The sequence below is a fragment of the Temnothorax curvispinosus genome, unplaced genomic scaffold (assembly GCF_003070985.1).
Source record: "Temnothorax curvispinosus isolate PA1 unplaced genomic scaffold, ASM307098v1 QBEX01017109.1, whole genome shotgun sequence".
In the NCBI taxonomy this organism is placed as follows: Eukaryota; Metazoa; Arthropoda; class Insecta; order Hymenoptera; family Formicidae; genus Temnothorax; species Temnothorax curvispinosus.
In genome coordinates this window covers 84,108-103,092 of record NW_020226889.1, presented here as the reverse complement: position 1 = coordinate 103,092, position 18,985 = coordinate 84,108, and the positions used below count along the sequence as shown (strand labels likewise).

The window sequence follows — 18,985 nt, the reverse complement described above, 5'->3', positions numbered from 1 at the left end:
CGAAGAAAATGAACTCGCAATTTATCACGACGATCAAGTTACGTCTTCAGTCATTCTTTCGATCTCGGTTCATTCACGCGCGTAAATTCCGCGATCGGTGAATTCTCTAAATTCGAATTCGCACAAGATTTGGTGATATTATTTGCTAAATGTGATTCTAAACACAGAAGGAGTATGTGGAATATATACTATATATATATAGTTTATTAACTTTAGCATAACAGCCAGAAAGTGGACTTGGTTTACAATCATTTCCTTATTCATTCACACACACACTCCTCCTCATGCTCCTAAATACCTAATAACCTAATATATACTATATATATAAAACAAGGTTTTGTTCCTTCTATTGCATATCAAGCTCTTCTATAATATCGAGGAAAAAAAGAAATAAATAATAATACCTTGAAATTCGGATTTTGCAACCATTCAGTTTGACTTATCTTTTCACTTTTTCAGAATTACAATCTTCTAGACATTCTAGAGAATACGAAATTTAGAATTTCGTAATTCCGATGTTATTCTTCTGTTAATTTCTAATTAGTCAATAACAATCGAGAGTGAATAATGAATGAACTTATTTCCTAGGTATGCATTCGAAAGATTATGAGAATTTTGGAATAATCATGTCTGAATAGCGAACCGTGAAATTGCAAGGTCAGCATTGTCAGCAACACTGACAAATTTCATGCTTTTCCAGCTTCGCCAGCACGTTATATCTTCGCCCATATTTATCGTGGCTTTTCATTGCGGTTTTAACAAGATGTTGAATTTAATTAAGTCGATAAATCCATGTCATTGCGAATCCGCAGATATTGTTCGTGAAGAAAGAGATACGAGTTGTTTATTCGCATGAATTTTTGCCTGGAACGAATTTCATGGAAACAGCGATAGCAGCAAAATCCACGCGGAAATTTCGATGCGATTATTTAATTACATTAACGAGAAACATTAGTAAAAAATGATATCTCAAACGATGCCGTAACCTTACAAAGACCTCTGGAAAGTACCGATACTTTTAATGCTAGCATATTTTTATAGATTCCTGATGGAGCGCGCCATTCTCGTTAATGTTTAAAAGATAAGCAACGTATGAAAGCAAAAGCGGATTGCAAAAATTATTTGTACGATCGGCAGTTCATGGCAACGTAATCTTTATCATACGCGTAATAAAAAAGATATATGGAAGATAAAAATTATCTTATTATTTGTGATGTATCAACTAAATTCTCACATGTCGCTTTTAACTACAGATTCTCGATCATTACGAAGAAAGGATCATTAGGAGTAATGTTACAGTAATATCAAGAATTACATATTTTGCAAATCTTTTATCATAAATCATTCGCAGAACATTCAATATAGATAGTACTTTGATAACTATTACATTATTTTTCCAAGCTTATGTGCAGCACTTATCCCACATAAAAAATATCTCGGGTGTCGCAATTAAGTTCGCTTATATATTTTATCGATAACTCGCGTGAACTATGGTAATTACAAAACAGCGACACAAACAATTAATAACATACAGGAACGACAGGAGGATGGAAAATTAGTACATTTTCCTCTGAACATTTTCTTAGAACTCGTTTTTTCCGTTGTATTCCGACTTTTGTTTTCAGATTTTTATCTTCACGCGGTTTTCACGTTCGAGCCGCGGTTTCTTTGTCGGTTCTTGGAACGAACAGATTTTTTTCTCGTTCTGTGACAACGGAATGTTTACTCTTATTCTTGATGAAAAATCATCGTTTAAGTACGTCCACTTGGTTAAAGCAAAATTCCAGTTTTGCCGTTGGCGTATCAACGCGGAAATACCAGATCAGTAATCTGCACGGGATGTCTTGAAAAACACTTAAGTAGCGTAGGCACGAGAAGTTTAATTTCAGTAACGTACTAAGCCACATTACGTAAAATTAAGATTTTTAATTTATAATAATATATATATAATAGTACTTCATGCCATGTGCATGTATGTCCAATACGAATTTATTTATATATAATTTACAATAGAAACTTAGTCATTACAATAGAAAATTGACGTAGACAGTGTATCTTCAGCCACATCTTAAGTCACTCTAAATGGCAACGAAATTTTCTCAGAAGTGATTAGATGAGGCATACGATGCTTCTCTTTGTGAATTACACTGCCTTCGTGCTTGTGCATCTAATCGAGAGCGCTTTTACGATTTTCTCGCAAATCGCGGTCACGCGAAACAGAAATAGTTAAAGCAAAACGTATTTACGATCGTTCTTCTCGTCTGACCATGATGGAATCAGATTGTGGGAATTAAAGGCCGCTTGCTGCTGCGGGCTTTAATGGAAACGGTGCTGAACTGGGTTTTTCCCAACCAGCTTTGAACTATCAGGCGTGATAAATTTCACCGTGAGTTACCAGCGAGAAGTCATAGTTCCCGTTAAAAATGATAAAGCGAAATCTCGTTTGCAGTACGACTTTCATAAACATTTGTTGTCATCAAAATCGTGCAAATGGCAAAACTGCTCGATCACGATGAGACAATTGGGTTTTAAGATCATTTTCTATGATAAATATAAGTAGCTAAAAAATGGATCTCAAGATAGATTTGCCCGCATTTATAACTTGAATATTATATTCTAAAAATGCTAATTTATTTTTATAAGACGAATATTTCTATTAATACTTCAGATAAACGCTTTAGCGAAAAAATTTATTATATTTATTCTGTATTACATATTTGTACAAATCAACCTCGACACGCCTAAAAACTTGCCACGTGGGTTTATAACATAAGTCACTGTGTATATAAAGTTCGGAATCACCTACGTCATTGGAATAACTGCGCGTCAGATACTCGCTTGCACGAATGAAAAACGATGATCTTTGATATGCAGATCAATAAAGAAATAGTAAAGTAAATAGTGATGTATTCCTGCATTTCGCGCACTAGTAGTTACTAGAAATTTTAAATTAAATTATGAATAAATATATACAACCTCCCTATTTATTATATTATTTATGTAATTTGTTATTGTTATTATTGTTATATTTTATTTATATATTATAGATATATAAAACAATTATGAGAATAAATTATATATAATTATACATCTTTTTTATAGTCGAACATTATAATAAAGCAATATAGCTGTTAATTAAGTAATAATAAAATTAATAGTGCAATAATAATTATATCGAAAAACCTTAGATAATAAATTATCGTCTAATCGTATTCGTCATCGTATTATGGCATAACATGAAATAAAATTTAAATCATACGATATTATAAAAATAACTGTTCGTGATTTGTGACGGATTTTTTTTTGTCATCGAACAAAAATTATATAATACAACGACGCAGAATCATCGATAAGGAAGTGTATTGGAAATCAATTTTAAATTTAAACATATAGTGTCTTTAGCATAATGAAATATGCTAATCTATTACTCAATAATAGTATTTGTTTTTATTTTTACTTAAAAAATGTTGAATATAAAAGATTGTGTGTGCGAATAATAGAGTATTATTCTTCTTGAATTATGTACAAATGTACATAACTTTTATTTCCAAAAAGCTTTCATGATTATATTTTAAATGTATCTCGAGATTTTTGTATGACACACAACCACTTTCTAAAAAATTATAATTCTTACAAGAGACATATAGATAGACAAGAGATAAAATAAACACGCCGTTCTTGAATCGATAAATGTACAGGAATAAGCAGGAGGAAGGTACGTTATAAATGCAACAGTTCGATTTCCTTGTGCCAGGATGGTACGGCGAAACTAGTCGTGACATTGTTACGTAAGCCCCATTATTCCACAGTCATTTATCAATCTTAATCTTCTATCAAGTTTCTTTCAGTCTTAAATATTTACTTTTAAATGGTGGGTTTTACAAAATTGTGAAATATATAATTTTACATAGTGCATCCTCTTTGCCGATTATGTTCTCTTGATACTTTATCGATTTTTGTGTTAAAATTTCCAAACTTAAAATTCTAGGAACTACAGTTCCATTTAAAACTTTCGTTAATTACAGAACATATATTTTAAGTGATACATGTATACATTACATACATACGTATATATAAATCTATCAGCAATAATCGCATAAAATTTTTACATAAATATACATAAATATAAAATATCATAAGAGAATATATTCATGCCTATGTTAAAATTAAGTTGTTAACATAGCACGCGATTTTTATCAAGTAATCTTTAATTTTTTTTATGTATATATAAATTCTTGTACAATTTGTAAAACAGGAAGTATACATTCAAGATATAATACTATCACAATTAAATCATTATGTTCGATTTACCTCGATGTCGGAGATCATGAAAGATTAATTCCGAAGGATATATTAGCTAAAGTTTCTTCCGCTGGTTTCCGCATTTTTTCCGTGAAAATTATACAATTCTTAATTCCTGTATATTTGATATCGGTATTTGATTTCTCGAAATTACGTAATTATCGTCTGATTGTGAGAAGAACTTGGTTTCAGTTGCAGAATTGTACTACTAGATGGCCATATTGGTTCTATTTGAAAGTCGAACATTATAATATTGTTATCAATACGAAGAAATTATTGCAATTTTTACAAGCAATCTTTATGCCGTTTGAATGTACATACAAACTGTTTTATAAATAATATTAGCATGTAAATTATTTTAAATTTTGCCACCGATTAGTTTTTAGATCATTTATAACAAAGTTCAAGATTCTTTAATGTTGTAGTATTATATATCTCAAAAACTAACTAGTAAAAAAAATCTAAAAAAATTCTCAACATTTCTGATTCTCCTCACAATCTCCTCAATTAATTATAATACATCATACTTATGCAATATGAATAATTTAAAATAAAATTATATTTTGTGTTATTTATATATTTTTGTACAATAATTGTATATATAAAATGAAGAGCTAAATAGCAAATTGACTAAAATGCAAAAATCTATTTCGGTGGTCTTTAAGCTAAAGTGCTTAAGCAGCATAAGTTAATATAAGCTAACTTATATGTCATTTCTTATCGGTCATCTTACCTACTTAAATATCACAAACGAGATCATTGTCTTATCCATGTGTTAATGGCAAAATTATGTCACTTGATCCGCGAGAACTCCACTTTCTTGCTCGAGTATTAACCACAAAGATATTCCACAAGTTACATTTCCTTCGCAAATTTTGTAATAGTGCAAGTTTTTTCTTAAATTTGCGATGCTCACACAAACGTATCAATCGGCCTGATTTATCATTTGTGTAAATAATTTTTCGGATACACTTCTAATTCAAGAACTTACGAAGGAAGAGATGCGTTACATACAGACCTCCTATGTTAGCGCACAGGATTGCTATATCAACGTTTGCTTTTGCTAAATCGTCCATAGACCGCGCATGACGAGCGCACTTCATCGCTTATGAAATCATTACAATGACCTTGGGTCAATAAACATACTCCGTTGTAGGTATCGGCCGTTCAAATATTTTACGTCTCAATTATGACGCGACTGCACCGAGTCTTACGACATATATTACGGGGCACGCGTACTCCATTCCGCCAACAAGAGTTTGCGATCCCAATTTTATTGCTATATTTATCCACACACGCATCCTAAAGAATTTTATATTTTTATAATGTATATACATATATATATATTAATTAACAGTGTGTTTAGCGATAGATATTACTCTTATTGGTGCACCGATTCGTTAAACTCTCGACTGATAGTATGTGACCGAATCGTTTCGTATCAACACGATAGATTTCGTTAGAGTGCCGTTTCTCCTAGGTCAGTTAGGTCCACTCCATTATTCGATTAAGACTCATCACTGCCTATTGTCAGTGTCAGAGATCATCCGCGAAGGGCAGATTGAAATCTAACGGGAAAATCTTAATGCGCGATTTTTTCTCCTTGCGTATATTTGTGATAGTTTTTAGAAGCTTCTAATATTTTATTATAATACCTAATAGAATTACTTCTAATATTCGTCACAATCACATGGAAATTGATTCTTAATCTCATGGATATGAAACGACAGGTACAATTTGTGATAAGAAATCTCTTGGGCATCTTATTTTCCTTTAGATATGGCTTTATTGAACATAATTATTAAGTACTTTTTATTATGCACGATTCATAGATAAATCACGACGGATATTAGCAAGACCAATAAGAAAAATTAATTTAAATAACAAATATAGTCAAAAAGTGACTTTCTTGATCGCCTATTTTTTATTAAGCTTTATTATTCTTATTTCACACAAATGTCTTTTCTTCTACTTCTCTTATATTTATAAATATAACACATGTGCGCTTGAAAATAGAGTTTATCCAATTATACGTCGACAAATAATCGAATCCGCAAAGCCATATATTTAATCGTTATTTATTTCTTATCCGAACGCCATCGCTATGCCATCGTTGATCTCTAAAGATGTTATTCTTATGCAGACGCTTTATTTTCCAGTGCCAAATAGAGAACGGGTTTGGATAAATTGGAGCTGGCTAATCGTAAGAAGAGGTCAGTAGTGCAGTTTAGCCACTCGTATAAGAGCAGCCCGTACATCAGTAACTCCATTAAAGTAGATCAACGTTGCACGGTGTCGCCATGAACGTGGTAGTGATACCGTTCTTTTTAGGTGAGAATTTGGGATTATTGTGACACCTGCATAGCGACTCGACTCGACTCGAATCGCGTTCGACATTTCCGGTACTTTGTGATCGATTCTCGTTTTGTCAAAGAGCGTCCTATTGTAAGTACCGATAGCCAGAATGATACGCGTCCGAATCGGTGTGTCGCGAATCGAACAATCGATTGCGTAACCGAACAATATGATGGATATTATAATATCCATCAGAAACATGAAAAACACTATGTAATTGAAATATTTAACCGTAGACTTAACGTCGCGGTCGGCCCGTTTGACGTCACCACCACTCTAATCTAGGTTCATTCATGCTTAACCGGCCCATTCAATCTTTCTAGTCGAATAATAAACGTCGCCTGATCAGCTGTCATAACTTGTTCAGTGCGCGCAATGACATAATGACCTTTTTTCTTCAGCCGCGCATCTCACCGTGGACAAGCCATGGGAACATGGACCGGAATACACATTCCAAGTTGAGGTGAACTGCACGGCGATTCCAGAGGAGGGTGTCTATGGTAGCGTGCGGCTAAACTTGGTGTCAAAACTGATCTGCCAGCCGAAGAGCGGTGACACGTTGAGCTGCCACTTCGAGGACTCCAAGGCGAGCAGCTTCCACGTGGATAGTCTGGACCCGTTGGAACCGGTGGTGCCACCCGGCCCGATAAATCGGCAGCCAGCTTACGAGGTTAACGAGGATCAGTTTGAGATCAAGTTCAATAAGCGGGGGTTGGATGGTCTGGTGGTGAACGAGAATATTCAGCCGCGCGAGCTGGACATGATCCGCATGATCGTGGGCCAGTTGAGCATAGGTGCCATGTTCGATGGCATCGGAAGCGACAATTCCTTCGACGTGATGGAGAACTTCACTCAGGGCGAGTGTTACACCACCTTCAAAATCGATAAGAAGCCCGGGGGACGTTTGTTGTACGCGAAACCCAGCTATGCGCTTAGGCCGGTCTTCGGCCTCAAGGACGGCAAGTTGGTGCAGATACGGAAGGTCCGGAACCTGCATATGTGCGAGCATAAAGTGCCATATTTCTTCGGCAGTGCCGAGAGCTTCAGGGAAGAGAGCGACATTATATCTGATATTGTAAGCACATTTCTACCACTTAAGTACATTTATTTTTACGTTAATTACTTGTAAATTGAACGTTTTTTCTGTAAAACATGAAGATTACTGTAATCGTGAACTCTGACAGATGATTAACTCTTTAATAGTTTTTGAATTAATTTCAACTTATTGTTAATATAAATTTAAATTAAAATATAATTTAATTAAAGCACAATATGCAGTAATGTTTAATACGTTATTACCCAGACAACACGCATGTCTCAAATCGGGAGATATGTATGAGATATGTCTTTAAGACGTCATATCTCCCGATTTGAGACATTATGTTCACTGGGCACGCGCTTAATTGCTGTGATAATTGAGTCTAATCTCTATTTTTTTCTTACTGCAGAGCTTGTCGGATGGTCACATCATCATAACATCGACAGAATTTGTATCCGGTACATCGAACGTGATAACGACGAGTAAAATAACTGAAGCAGTGGTAACGACTCTTTATGAGAACGTACGGCTTAGGCTCGAATCCATTCAAGCTGCGGAGAGCGAACCGCCAGCTGTGAAAGAAGCTGAGCCCGCTAGTATCTTCATAGGCAGGTGGTTAATCGACGATTCGTCCGAGGAAGATAACTAAATAGTTTCACTGTCGGTGCTACATAGTGCACGAACAAATAACGAACGTTTGATATGAAAGGCGAAATTAAGAAATTCACTTGTCGCAAAGTGACTTATTTTGATTATTTTTTCTTTTATTATCTAAATTTCAAACGGTTATGCAATAATGGAATTGTGCAATATTACATTTTCACGTTGAACATATTGCAAATATTTATGTTGCGTGTGAATGACATCTGGGATAATTATAAATTAAATTATATCGTACTAATGTTGACAATAATTAATAAGCAAAAGTCATAACATTGAAATGTTGAATTTTTATATGTGAGAATAAAGCTTTATTACTTGTATAATATTGTAAGAACGGCAAGAAATAAAAGTCTATATTAAATTTATATTGATTATATATCTTTGCACACTTTATCAAAATTTGTTTTTTAATCAATATCCGATTTCTGATCCGATTTCTAATTACAAAAGTTACAATTTTCTAAATCAATTCTGTGAATGTTATTTATTATTATACATACATACATATGTCATTTGCAAACCAGGTTGTTCAATGTTTCAAAATTCCTTTTAACTTATATACATATAAAGATATGTATGCGCAAACGGTCGTCAACGAGAGCAGATAAAAACAGGACAAATGGTAAATTTATCAATTTAAACCTTGCTGTCATTTGCGATGCATGCTATTATTATTAAAGCAATCCTAAGTACGAAGGCAATGCTCTTATCGCAACCAATACGGAAGACATCTGCAGAATCTAAGCGGAAATGGTACGCCGTGAAATTATTTTCAAGGATATGAATCAGTTATCTTTTGTATAAAGAGGAGGCAGATGACAGACAGAAGCATCAGTCAAAGAACAGATATCAGCTATGTTGGTGACGATTCTGCCATTTTTTCTAGGTACGTCCTTATAAATTTGTTTCATCGGTGAATCATTAACGTAGACAGTGGAATAATATTTTAAATTCAACAATCCATATAACTCATACTTATTTCACAATTATATCTCATAACTTATTTGTATCCATACCGATCTCGCTTACTTGACATATTATGTTATTTCACAGTTGCAAATATTACTGTCGATGATGCCCATCGGCAGTCCGAATGGGCGATGTACGGTCCGGAATGCACGTACGACGTTCTCGTGAACATGTCCCTGGCCAACATCGTTCAGGAGAATGACAATTTCTGTTCTATGACCGCCACCGAGCTCAAGTGTCGACCTAAGGGAGACGACAGTCTCAGCTGCCACTTCCAGAACTCTCGGATCAAACGTCCCGAACCGAATGACAATAGATGCTCGAACGCTAAGGATTTTATACCCACGAAATACAAATTCGTGGGCAATGAGCCCTTCGAAATCAGATTCAATTCGAGGGGTATCGAGAATCTGGTGGTGCCTAGGTCAATTCCTAGATATAGGATTGACATGATCAAGATCATAGTCAGCCAGCTGAACGTCGGTTTCGAGATGCAGGAACGTCGCGATAGATTTACTATTATGGAAAATTCGACAGTGGGTCACTGCGAAGTCGACGTTAAGATCGTTACGGATCCGAATTCCGAGGAAAGTGATGATGATTCTACCGAGAAGAACGAAAATTTCGAGATTGGATTCATGTCCTCGAGCGAAGACCTCGCGCGTTCTTTAGCCATAGAAAGATTTCAGGTGGAAAAAATCCGACAGCCGAAAAAATGTCCGCGAAGAACGATATACTTTTTTGGAAATCAGGAGGATTATAGTCACGGTGACAGGCAACTTTACATGGATATGGTACGATAATGAGAATATTTTAAAGTTATTCAATTTGGTAGTATAAATAAAAAAGTACAATTCTTGGAAATTAAAAAAAAATATATTAATATATTCAAAATTTGCAACGTTAAAGATTCTGAAATAATCTGCTTTTTAATAATTTGTACTCTCCAAAATATTAAATAACTTGTTAAAAAATTTTCCTTTCTTTAAAACACACAATAATTTCGATCGGCATGAACAACATTTTTATATTAAAAAATTCTTTTTTTTTACTTTCAGACCACTTCCATCAGTCATATCACGATCTCAAGAGACAGATTCGTATCCTACACGATGTCAGAGGGTGTAATGAAAACGGTAAATAATTCGCGGATTATGCGACCTTACCAAAAGATAAGTTTAAAATTGAAGCGAATAGATCTTGCCCGATCTTCCCTGCCAGAAATCCAAAACCCAGCCTCGACGAGTCTATTCGCTTTTTCAAATCTACAAGCTATTTCGGAAGACGCATAATCCAAAATGTTCGTCATATTGAAGAAAATCCAAAAAACCGTTTCACAGATTTATACATGAAAATTAGTTACAAATTATATTCTATAGTCGATTATGAATAATCAATATATATCGTCAATAATGACGTTTCTATTTGTAATTTAACGTCATTGAGAACACACATTACTGAAAAAAAATATATGTATGTATAATATATAATCTCTAATAAACTTATATTATTTAATGTAGTGTATAGTTTACAAATCGTTAAATATAATTATATTAAAGGAGTTTAAGTCGAAAATAATTCCAGCTACACTGGGATTTACATTAATTTTTTGAATATCATTCAGTAGTACTCCTTGCTTTAAGTGTTCTCGCTGTATTGTCAGTGATCATTCTCGTTACATTCAGAGAATTGAACCAATTTGACTTTGTTTAAAGCGCGTGTGCAAAAAGACTTCTACTTAACAAATCTCCCCAAGAAATGTGTTTGCCATTATGTCGTATAAAATACAATGTGCTTTTGACGAAATACTTAATCTGCTCTTCGCCTATTAAAGTGCGCTTGTTGTCACGATAAAAGACGTACAATCACGTACGTTATAATTATCTTATAATTATAATTGCAAGATATAATTGTGAAAAGAACGCCTAATTCTCAGTCTAAACTTTTAAAGAATGAAGTATCTTTAAAAATAGTATAACATTTTTATTTGGTACGATGTCATAAATAAACGCTTTAGAATGTACAATAATATAAATTTTTTATTTTGATGGAATTAATCAGGGCAAATATTAGTTTCGTGAACATAAACGTTAAAGTTACGACGTTCTGTATATGTTGCCTACATTATATTATCGTAATTTATGATCGTACATGCATACGATCATAAACGTTTATGTGTCACGTGTAGTCATATAGCGTCTCATTAGAGACGCAAGCGCTGTTGAATGTTAGGCTGTTAGATCATGAGCAGGTTCTAATATAAAGAAGCGTGGGAGTGTAAAAAGAGTAGTATCGACGTGCGTAACGAAGCGTAGAGATGAACGTCATCCTGATCCCGTTTTTCCTAGGTTGGTAAGCCATCAAACAAGTACAACTGCCTGAATCCAAGTGCCTACAATTCTAACGTCGCATTCGTCGCATTCTATCCAAATGCGAAATCGCGTTTAAACAAATGCAACATATATATATATTATCGTGCACTCGATCTTACGATATTGCAGATATTTTAAAAATTGGTGGAATATATGTAACAAAAGTAAAATAAAATAAAATAAAAAGAACAGCTAGTCAGGGAAATTCAAATATGACTATTTAGATATATTTATCTGCCTGCATTTTTCTTAAAAATGCTACTGTTCATGACGAATTATTATAATCTGTCTTACAATTAAAATGGTGTTTTTTATTAATAGTATTAATATAAGTAACTGGTTTGAGACGTGTCTACATTATTGATTTTTCAATATTTTTACTGAGAGGAGCTTAAAAATTAGTAGAGGTTTAGAATAAAATTTTTCGAAAAATGAGAAAATTAGAGAGGGAGGGGTAAGTATCTCGTACATGACTATAGAGAGATTAGGAAATTTTATTTACAAAAATTATATCTTTTTAACGACAGGTATGTTAATATATTAAATTTGATTAAATTTTCCGTCATATTTACTCAGCGGCCAACGTAGTTGTCAACGACACGTCGGAATGGACGTTTGGGCCAGAATACTTGTACGACCTGAACATCACTTATATTCAAAACTTTCATGAGCACCATAAGCCTGAGCAGGTACAATTGATTTCTACAGTAAAATGTCGTCCCAAAATGCCGGACAATCTATTCTGCTATTTGACCAACTTTACGGAATCGGATAATTACAACATAACGCGAGAAATACTAGCAAGAGGAACGTTTGAAATCAAATTTAACAAGCATGGCGTAAAAGGCCTGATAATCGACCTTCCATTGTCTAACACAGTAATCGTCAACATCCTCCGAAAGATCGCCAATCAGTTTAACGTGATTGTCGATCAGGGCAAAATTGGCATGTCGCAGTTTATGACCAGGGAAAATTCGTCAATGGGAAATTGCGCGACCACGTATGATATCACACGTGAAAAAGTCGAGACGGACACGCTCGAGAAAGAAAATGTCGATTTTCGGCTCGTGATATTGCCGTTGGCCGATGCGAAACCTGGAACGACTCTCTCGATTGAGAAATCTCGGACAAAATGTATTAATTCACCACGATATATCGATTTCACAATGGAAATTTTAGAAATGGTACGTATATATAAGTGCATGTACCATGCAGTGTATATAAAATTTTTGCATTATAATTTTTCCAGGAAAGATTTGTCAGCAAAATACAAATCAATTCAAACAAATTCGAAACCTTCACCGAATTCGATGGAAAAGCAAAACGTTTGGTTGGATACAAATTTGAGGTGTCGTCATTAAAAGAACTAATACAGATTAATTTGAACAGCATTAAACCTGCGAAAAATAAACTTCCGACTTTTCTCCACGGCAAACTGATCGATTTTAATTTGAAATAAAAATACATTTTTATATTTACCTATATATGTTACAATTATTAGAATAAAACATTTTTTTAAACTTTTATAATGTATCATGTATAAAACTCTACTCTGGTTGACGAACAGAATGCGACCTATAATCATGTTGTTACGTCCTCATCGTTTTTTTTTGTGGTTTTGTGCATACGTAACAGCACACTTTCCAATATAGAAACCTAAAAATACAATGAATACGAAAAAAAAAAACAATTATTTTTCAGCGCTAATGAAAACTAGTAAGTAAATGTTTTGTGTGTGTGTGTGTGTGTGTGTGTGTGTGTGTGTGTGTGCGTGTGTATGAGATTAAATATTGTCTGTTACCTAAACTCGACGCCATCACGTCTCCAATGTTTGATAGGCAGAGCAACATGAGAGGAATGCCGAGATTGGCGTAAAAAATAGTTACTACTTTTCCATTTTTTGTTTTCGGTGCAATGTGACCGTATCCTAAAACAAGAAATACAAATATAAAATATATTAATGTACATACATATATAAAACATTTTGTAACAGCACTTTAATAGTTATTTGTGTAACAAGTGAGGTAAGATGAAAATTCCCAGGTGCGGAGTTTACCCCCTCCGGTAACTGCACTTGGGAATTTTCATCTTTACACACGACTTACACTCCCTATTTTATGTTGCAAGTGCCTGGAAAGTGGTCTATCACGCACGCGTAGCGTGCGTAATGGGGCACTTTCCATGCACGTGTTGCATAAAACTTTTTATTACCTAATGTTATTTGAGAAAGCATGTTTCGCATTAAAGAACCCTTAAACATATTAGTCATTAGTATCAAAAATTTTTCATAGACGCATAACAGAAAATTAATTTCTCTAAACTATCTTTTAGTTAGAAAGTTATATACTTTCTAAGAATCAAAACATCAATTTTTTAAATATAATCTTGGCAACATTTTTAGATTTAATTTGTTTAAAATGAAACGAACTATCACTTGTAATTCTATTGTACATATGACACTTAATATGTCTTTTATAGATATACATTTATGTAATAAAAGTACGTAATAAAACCGTTTGCTCATTTGCACTTATTCATTTGCAATTATTCATAAAATTGTAGATATCTTTAATTATATAAAAATAAATAGCCTGAACTCCCAAAAGTCAATATCGATTTGACATTTCGGCAATTGTAAAATCCCACTTGTGATACCAAGCTGACCCTTTTTCAATTCATAAAAGGTTAAGTATATATACTTTGTTGGTATTAAATATTTAATCAAATTAAAACTATGAAACTGTAAATAGATTTAAAGGAACAGTATCTTAAAATAAAATTAAGTTTCTTCTTTCTTTTCGTTTCTGAAGTCTTAATCCTTTCCATCCCGTCCCTCCCTCTCTCTCTCTCTCTCTCTCTTTCTCTCTCTCTCTCTCCACTTAATTCAACACTAATGTGTTTTTGATTTTAAGATTCCAGGAAATATAATTCCTGAGAAAAGCCAAGCTTCCAATATTTTCAGAGGCATGTAGTTAATCAGTGACTTTTCCGAGTAATCATACTAAACCAAAGACAATTTCATTACGAATACTTTACTTTAAGGGAGGATAATATTTCCTATGGAATGAATTTGGATATAAGTATATATTCGTGTAAAAGTTCTAACGTTGTAACACACGATTAGTCTTGTCTAGGAAATATGCAATTGTAGCGAATTTGTTAGAGGTCAAAGTTGCAAGTGCGTTACATTTCCACGAAGTCGTCTAATAATTAGCGCTGAGCGCGTCGAGTGAATTAAAATGAATTACATAATAAGAACGTCTTGAACAATAGCGGTATAAAAGCGATATGAAAACGGTTTTAAGATTCAGAGTGGCGTCAAACCACGGTACAGTTTGTATACGGCAACATGTTTGTGGCAACGTTTATACCATTCTTTTTAGGTAAGTCAATTATTCATAACTTGGAGTATCATTACAATTTATACTTCTATCTTATATATTTTTTTTCTTAAAATTTGAAGAACAGCAATATTTCTTGTAGGAATATTTTCTTTCAATAACAAATAACAAATTTTACAAACAGAATGCAAAGCCGCGATAATTATAACAAGTATAATAATTGCGTAATAATAATATGATATCCAAGATGAAAGTGATATCTTATTTTACAAATTGCTTCATGAAAATTTTTCTCTTCTTCCTATCTCAGTCGTGCAACTTCCCATCAAGGATGGTGCGTGGCCATATGGACCCGAGTACGTCTTCACCGTTCATATGAACGTGACGGGGACACCGCAGTGTCCTCGTCACGTTTCAGCGTGTGGCGGCCCATCTGGTTATCATATCACCTCTCGATTGCATTGCATCCCGAAGAAAAATAACACTCTGAGCTGTAGCCAACGGTACGTCAATGGCCTTGAATTTGGTATCAACTTCCTGGCTCTCCTGAGCAATGTCGTGAACCGACAGCGGAACATCACCAATGCGCCTATCGAGCTAGTCTTTAACGAGGAAGGGATCGAGAAGATCATTACGAGCCAGCTGACGCACACCTACGACCTTAACATCTTGAAGATGATGGCCGAGCAGCTGCATCCCGGTGACGATTTCAATAATATCGGAGACGGCACATTCGAGGGTGTAACTGCATCCACTATAGGCAAATGTAACGTCACCTTCAACGTGTATCATCGTACCGGGACTGAAAACGCAGAGACGAGATCTCATCGCGGTTTCCGATTGAAACTACTACCGTGGAATATGCATATGACTTCTACCGAAACCCTCGTCATCGACAAGACAACGAATCTCAACAATTGTAGCTGCTACGCAGACTGCTACTATCGCAAATACGGTGACACGGTCGTCTGCGAACGCTTGGATGTGGATTTGGTAAGTTATCTATAAATTATAATTAATTATATTAAACAATATTGTAGTTCGTCGAATGCTTATGCTCCTCATGATTGCTTGTAATAATTTTAATTTGTTTTCAGTTTTTTTTTAATATCGATGCTTTACGGAATTTTATTTAAAAAATCTTGGCAAATTCAAGCGAAGATTAGATTTTAATATAACTCATTTTTTATGGTGTGACCTCGACAAATTTAATCACTTTGAATGTAATAATTGTTATTTAACGTTTAATGTAATATATTTTTTAACTATTTCTTAAATAAGCGAAAATTTGTAAATGTTCCTATTTATATATTACATTGCAGATATCATATTTTTGACTCATATAATTAATAAGTACAAAAAATGATAGTTTAATACTTTGTACTCGAAAAGAATTGTGAAATCAAAAATTATTCTTAAAATTCATGTCATTTTTTAGGAACATACGGTTAGTCGCATGGAAATCAGTGAAACGAGTTTCAGTTCGTCTACAACATGGAAGGGAACGTCGGTTTCAAATAATAAAACGTACAACGTGATCGGAATTGCAAAGGTAATCTTGGAAGATGTTCGACCTGCCACGAGACACCCACCCGCGATCGTGAAACCGGGTGAGACCGAGATACTTGCTAATGATGATATAAGAAGTATTTCTATTGTTCGTTATAACAACAATTATTAAAAATATTAATATTACGAATACACAATAAAGTTAATCCTAAAAGAAAACATCTCACAATAAAAGTCTGTATGTGTATATAGAAGTTCAGTACCAATTAATATACGAAGTACATAATATATAAAAATCTACTGTACGCGTGTATTACTTGTATAACAAGAATAACGAGTAACAAATAAAAAAAATGAAAAATAAAAACTTATTATATACTATAGAAATAATATATAACATATAGATAAAAATAGGTGAAAAATAATTTTAACCAAACGTGCTCCTAAGGTTATTCTTCTAATAAACTTCATTTTACGTATTATTGCTTTTAGTTAATGAAATAAAATTGTAAGTAGTAAATTTCTTTTATTTAAATTACGCATACATTAAATTATAATTAGAATGGACGCATTTTCACGCACATACACAATATGGAATGTGCGTGTATCTTATCTGTGTGTATACGCGCGTATGTGTCTATATATGAAATGTATACGTATACAATGATCATTGTGTAAATTGAGAGTTATTCAATGATTGCCGATACTTAATTCTAATTAGTCGAATTGCAATGGCCCTCGAGAATTTTGAATCGCGTTATCGCGAATCACATATATTAATACAAACGTTTCAAATCTGCGTCACGTTAAATTTCACTTTTCAGTTTTAGTCCTTTTTTGGATCAATTTTTTCCACATATATTATATGAATGTATTATAACCACATCTTCACATGCATCTATACTTCGTCTCCTCTTGGAATAATAATGCAACTTTGATATTAATGAATATTAATGATATTAAGACAACGAATTTTTAATATCCATAAGAAAAATAAGTTTGAAAAAGTAATAAAAGTACCTATATCTATGCAAATCGCGATAATATGCATTGCACTTAATTCATTGTAAATAATTTCTCACACCTACTAATTTCGTTTAGAATTAACAACTAATCCATCGTAATTTAAGTCAACGACTACATAATTGCAGTAAATGCAAGAAGCATGCTAAATTTTTATATAAATGTCATCTAATATCCATCCCTTGCAGCAGTTTCTAAAATTTAATGCACACAAATTAATTAATTACACGCAATACAATGGAGTTCGTCCTAAAATATTTCTAAAAGAATTTTAGTCGCTTCGGTTCATCTTGCGATTAATCCTTCGCTTGATTGTAAAGGGAGCATTTATTTTCTAAAAACAATTAATTCCCCAATCTATATATATTGTACATGTATATATACATACGCTACGTGCACGACACACGTTGCAAAGATACGCAAGCTTGAGCGAAACCTACGTTTTTTAAATTCTCTCATTCACAGAGAGCAATCACGAATATTGTTTTAGTACCCATCTTTAGATCCATAAGTACGTTTCGATCTGAATCGATTATAATTATTATAAATATATTGTAAATATTAAATCATGTTTTAGACTTCGATACTTAGAATGGCACAATTACAATTACTTTTGTGCGTCAACATGATTACATAATTATTATTCATTGTCGTCCATTTACAGGGCACATGATCAATCATCGACTGATATTTTTCGAATATGCATTATGTCGAATACGTTAATGACACAGAAGCTATTGCCGCGCTAATAAGAGGGCAGGTATCAAAAGGCCTCCTCCTTCCCATTTTAAGAATTAATTATTGTTTAGAGCCAGACAAAATGTATAAAAAGTCATCGTATTCTCGCGCAATACACATGTAAAGAAATATAAGGTATATAGTTTGTACAGCCATCGTAAATTACGCTGGATATAAAGTGCATTCATGTGATATTAATGTGTAGAAAAAATAGTCGACCAAAAAGCTTTAGACCGTTATGACCCTCTGATAAACACTGTAAATCATTGAGAGCGCGTAAAATAACCATTTAAATAGATCACAATTCTCTTACATCTAGATTTTATCAAATACGTATGTATACCTCGTGTTAAGTATATATTATGAGTGTAATATGTAATTTGAATGTTAAATTACCGTTCTATGTAGCATGTGCGAGACAAGATTTATCTGCTTAAAATGTTTATGAAATATTAATTTTAATTTATTGACAAATAAAAAATTAATCTTTTTTCTTCAAACAAAAAGCTTTTACGAAAATTATCATTTATTACAACTTTTCAGATTCAATAATCAATAATCTTGCTGACAGATCCGAAATGAAAATTTTTCTCAAGATATGTATCGTTAAAATTAACGCGATATAATTCAGGATGTATTTGAGTATGCACTTTGAATAGTTCTCAATGATTTCT

The 18,985-nt window shown here is 33.4% G+C and overlaps 4 protein-coding genes across 4 annotated transcripts; all 4 read left to right on the top strand.

The window, feature by feature from the left end:
• The first annotated feature begins 65 nt into the window (after positions 1-65).
• LOC112467261 lies at positions 66-8,724 on the top strand. The gene is made up of 4 exons (XM_025035802.1): positions 66-172; positions 6,462-6,633; positions 7,059-7,732; positions 8,106-8,724. Exons 2-4 carry the CDS (start codon positions 6,603-6,605, stop codon positions 8,343-8,345), a joined length of 945 nt encoding a protein of 314 aa, XP_024891570.1. The 5' UTR covers positions 66-172; positions 6,462-6,602; the 3' UTR covers positions 8,346-8,724.
• Positions 8,725-8,849: 125 nt separating this feature from the next.
• Positions 8,850-10,749, top strand: LOC112467257. Its single transcript, XM_025035797.1, has 3 exons — positions 8,850-9,245; positions 9,413-10,122; positions 10,387-10,749. Exons 1-3 carry the CDS (start codon positions 9,215-9,217, stop codon positions 10,618-10,620), a joined length of 975 nt encoding a protein of 324 aa, XP_024891565.1. The 5' UTR covers positions 8,850-9,214; the 3' UTR covers positions 10,621-10,749.
• A 182-nt stretch (positions 10,750-10,931) lies between these two features.
• Positions 10,932-14,146, top strand: LOC112467259. The gene is made up of 3 exons (XM_025035799.1): positions 10,932-11,676; positions 12,277-12,884; positions 12,950-14,146. The coding sequence occupies exons 1-3, from the start codon at positions 11,646-11,648 to the stop codon at positions 13,157-13,159; spliced, it is 849 nt and encodes a 282-aa protein (XP_024891567.1). The 5' UTR covers positions 10,932-11,645; the 3' UTR covers positions 13,160-14,146.
• An 827-nt stretch (positions 14,147-14,973) lies between these two features.
• Positions 14,974-16,917, top strand: LOC112467258. The gene is made up of 3 exons (XM_025035798.1): positions 14,974-15,083; positions 15,352-16,034; positions 16,480-16,917. Exons 1-3 carry the CDS (start codon positions 15,050-15,052, stop codon positions 16,720-16,722), a joined length of 960 nt encoding a protein of 319 aa, XP_024891566.1. The 5' UTR covers positions 14,974-15,049; the 3' UTR covers positions 16,723-16,917.
• Positions 16,918-18,985: the final 2,068 nt, after the last annotated feature.